At 58.7% G+C, this 4,236-nt stretch overlaps 1 protein-coding gene across 1 annotated transcript; it reads right to left on the reverse strand.

Moving 5' to 3' along the window:
• Nucleotides 1-333, reverse strand: LOC136499478 (uncharacterized). Its single transcript, XM_066495117.1, has one exon. The coding sequence runs from the start codon at nt 331-333 to the stop codon at nt 1-3; it is 333 nt and encodes a 110-aa protein (XP_066351214.1).
• Nucleotides 334-4,236: the final 3,903 nt, after the last annotated feature.

Raw genomic sequence — 4,236 nt, forward strand, 5'->3', positions numbered from 1 at the left:
CTAGCCCGGCCGCGCGGCTCCCCGGCGCGCCCACGCCGGCGAGACCCCGCCACCGCGCGCCCCCGCCCCCGAGCGCCCCCAGATCCGCCGCGCCGCTCGGCCGCGTAGCTCCCCGGCGTGCCCACGCCGGCGAGCCCCCGCCACCGCGCGCCCCCGCCCCTGAGCACCCCCCAGCCTGGCCACGCGGCTCCCCGGCGGGCCCACGCCGGCGAGACCCCACCATTGCGCGCCCCCGCCCGCGAGCACCCCCAGCCCGCCGCGCCGCCCGGCCCGCGGCTCCCCGGCGCGCCCACGCCGGTGAGCCCCCACCACCACGCGCCCCCGCCCCTGCATCACCCGCCCCCGAGCACCCCCCAGCCCGACCACGCGGCTCCCCGGTGCGCCCACGCCGGCGAGCCCCCACCACCACGCGACCCCACCCCCGAGCACTCCCTAGCCCGGCTGCGCCACCCGGCCGTGTGCGCGCCGCTGCTGTCCGCGCGTGCTGCCACCCATCGGCGCGCGCGGCCGTCCTACCCTACACGCGCCGGCCCCATGCGCCCCTGTGCTCCCCTGCTCTTGCCGCCGGCTTGGAAGAAGGAGGAGGAAGCAGCAGTAAGAAGAAGATGGGAGGAGAAGAAGGAAGAAAAAAGAGGAGAAAGAAAGAGAAGGAAAAGGAAGAAGAAGGATAAGGAAAAAAGAGAAGAAAAAGGAAGAAGGAGGAGAAGAAGGGGAGAGGGGGAGGAAGCCGAGGTGGAGGGGAGGAGGAGGTGCCTCGGCCGTCTTCTCCTCGTGCCCATCCCACCGACGCCCCTACCGTCAGCGAACCGCCTACGAGCGTGGGCAAGGTATATCCACCCTTTCTCTGTTTGTCGACCTTCGTGCCGTTGTGATGTCGGCCTTCGTGCCGCTATTCTTATCGGCCTTCGTGCCATTTGTGATTGTCGGCCTTCGTGCCGTTGTGATGTCGGCCTTTGTGCCGCTATTCTTATCGGCCTTCGTGTCGTTTGTGATTGTCAGCCTTCGTGCCATTGTTTTTTGTAGGTTTTGGAAACCTCCCCGTGCAGGGGAGGTGCTGCCAAAATTTTGAACTTATAGTGTCGTGTTTCTTCTTTTCTAGAGCAGGACCTGTCGAAGGTGACCCGGAGGTCCCTGATCATCTTCGTCGGTGTCGCGGGTCTGCCTGCACTGCGTCGCCTCACCACTGCCTCGCTAGCCTGACTTCATGGACACCCTAGGTATAAATCATCTCTTTTTCCGCTTGTCTGTCATCATAGATCGGTGTAGCCTAGTTAGGCGTCTCCTGTCTGAAAGAGATATCTTTGGAGGTATGTAGATCTTTGCATATCTACGAGCATTTCTGTTTCGGATTGTCCACGTTTTTTGGACAGCCCGCGGATGCGTAGATGGGTTAGTTTCCATGGTCCGCTCTAGTCCGAAACGGTGTTTCGGCATCACCCCCTGTTGTTCTCTGGATACACACTCTCCCTTGCAGGACGTGTATCGGGAGAACAACAGGGAGGTGCTACCGAAATTCCGTCTCGGATAGGAGCGGAGCATGGAAACTAACCTCATCTACGGATCCGCGGGTGGGATTAGGACCTATCCTCACCTATTAGAGAGTAGGGACACCGCGTAGATGCAATTGATGGTGACTCATATGTGTTGATACGTCTGTTAAAGGATGGAGGATCATGAGTGGATGTACACGCTCCGGAGAGACGAGCATGATTATGACTTGATGTTTATAGTCAAGGTCGAAGAATTCTTACAGCATGCATTTGGTGAGAGTGCTGGAGGCCATTCTCTAGTGGTTTGTCCATGCAGCGGTTGTGACAACAGAAGAAGGAAAGATAGGTTAACCATGGGTAAACATATTGTGAAGTTTGGATTTAGTCCAGGCTACCACCGCTGGATCCACCACGGTGAAGCCGATTGTATCAGGGAGGAGGTGGTGAGACCATGGCTCGAGGCTTTCGATGATGATGCCGGGGTAGCAGACATGCTGGATGACATGCACCAAGCTCAGTTCGCTGAAGGACGTGACAAGGAGGAGATGGAGGCTGCTGTAGATGCCTTCTACCTGATGTTGGACTCAGCACAGAGACCCCTTCATGATCATACTAATGTTTCTCAGCTGGATGCCATTGGTCGCGTAATGGGGTTGAAGGCCGAGTTAAACCTAAGTCGAGAAGGCTTCGACAAGATGGTGGCCGTGTGGAGCGATATGCTACCGAAGACACACATTATGCCGAAGAACTTGTACGAGTCAGAGAAGCTCCTTCTTGCACTTAAGATGCCGTATGACAAGATACATGTGTGTCCGAAGGGGTGCGTCCTATTTAGGAAAGAACACACGGATGCAAAGTACTGCCCGAAGTGTAAATCCTCTAGGTACATGGAGGTAGACTCAGGCGATGGCTAGAAGAGGCAGCTTAAGATCCCCATGAGAGTCCTACAACACCTTCCGTTCTTACTGAGGCTCCAATGGCTATTCATGACCGAGGAATCCACGAAACAGATGACATGGCACAAAAACGGCACACGATACAATCCTAAGAAGATGGTACATCCATCCGATGCTGATGCATGGAAGTACTTCAATTCGCAGCATCCTCTCAAAGCAGAGGAGGCTCATAATGTATGTGTCACGCTGGCAACAGATGGGTTCAATCCATATGGCATGATGGCTGCACCATACACATGTTGGCCCATGTTCGTCATCCCCTTGAATCTCCCCCCGGCGTCTCCTTTCAACGGCATACCGTGTTCCTGTCGTTGATAATCCCCTGGACACCCGGGGAGTAATATGGGTGTCTTCATGGAGCCTATGATAGATGAGTTGATCGATACTTGGGTCAAAGGGGTGTGGACATACGACCAAGCTACGAAGACTAGCTTCAAAATGCACGTCTAGTACCACTACTCCCTGCACGACTTCCTGGCGTTCGGGTTAATGTGCGCCTAGTGTGTTTAGGGGAAGTTCCCATGCCCAATATGTAAGGAAGCTGTGAGGTTCATATGGTTGAAGAGGGTGGCAAGTATTCATCATTTGACAAACATCGTCAATTCCCCCGAGCGCCCCCAGATCCGCCGCGCCGCTCGGCCGCGCGGCTCCCCGGCGTGCCCACGCCGGTGAGCCCTCGCCACCGCGCGCCCCCGCCCCCGAGCACCCCCCAACCTGGCCGTGTGGCTCCCCGGCGGGCCCACGCCAGTGAGACCCCACCACTGCGCGCCCCCGCCCGTGAGCACCCCCAGCCCCGCCGCGCCGCCCGGCCCTCGGCTCCCCGGCGCGCCCACGCCGGCGAGCCCCCACCACCGCGCGCCCCCGCCCCTGCATCACCCGCCCCCGAGCACCCCCCAGCCCGACCATGCGGCTCCCCGGTGCGCCCACGCCGGTGAGCCCCCACCACCGCGCGACCCCACCCCCGAGCACTCCCCAGCCCGGCTGCGCCACCCGGCCGTGTGCGCGCCGCTGCTCTCCGCGTGTGCTGCCACCCATCGGCGCGCGCGGCTGTCCTACCCTACACGCGCCGGCCCCGTGCGCCCCTGTGCTCCCCTGCTCTTGCCGCCGGCTTGGAAGAAGGAGGAGGAAGCAGCAGTAAGAAGAAGATGGGAGGAGAAGAAGGAAGAAAAAAGAGGAGAAAGAAAGAGAAGGAAAAGGAAGAAGAAGGATAAGGGAAAAAGAGAAGAAAAAGGAAGAAGGAGGAGAAGAAGGGGAGAGGGGGAGGAAGCCGAGGTGGAGGGGAGGAGGAGGTGCCTCGGCCATCTTCTCCTCGTGCCCATCCCACCGACGCCCCTACCGTCAGCGAACCGCCTACGAGCGTGGGCAAGGTATATCCACCCTTTCTCTATTTATCGACCTTCGTGCCGTTGTGATGTCGGCCTTCGTGCCGCTATTCTTATCGGCCTTCGTGCCATTTGTGATTGTCGGCCTTCGTGCCATTGTGATGTCGGCCTTTGTGCCGCTATTCTTATCGGCCTTCGTGTTGTTTGTGATTGTCAGCCTTCGTGCCATTGTTTTTTGCAGGTTTTGGAAACCTCCCCGTGCAGGGGAGGTGCTGCCAAAATTTTGAACTTATAGTGTCGTGTTTCTTCTTTTCCAGAGCAGGACCTATCGGAGGTGACCCGGAGGTCCCCGATCATCTTCATCGGTGTCGCGGGTCTACCTGCACTACGTCGCCTCACCACTGCCTCGCTAGCCTGACTTCACGGACACCCTTGGTATAAATCATCTCTTTTTCTGCTTGTCTATCA

Source organism: Miscanthus floridulus, chromosome 13 (genome assembly GCF_019320115.1).
Source record: "Miscanthus floridulus cultivar M001 chromosome 13, ASM1932011v1, whole genome shotgun sequence".
Taxonomy (NCBI): Eukaryota; Viridiplantae; Streptophyta; class Magnoliopsida; order Poales; family Poaceae; genus Miscanthus; species Miscanthus floridulus.

Bases quoted from the DNA above. Each gene is read 5' to 3' on its own strand.
- LOC136499478 (XM_066495117.1), bottom strand. From the start codon at position 333: ATGCAGGGGCGGGGGCGCGTGGTGGTGGGGGCTCACCGGCGTGGGCGC.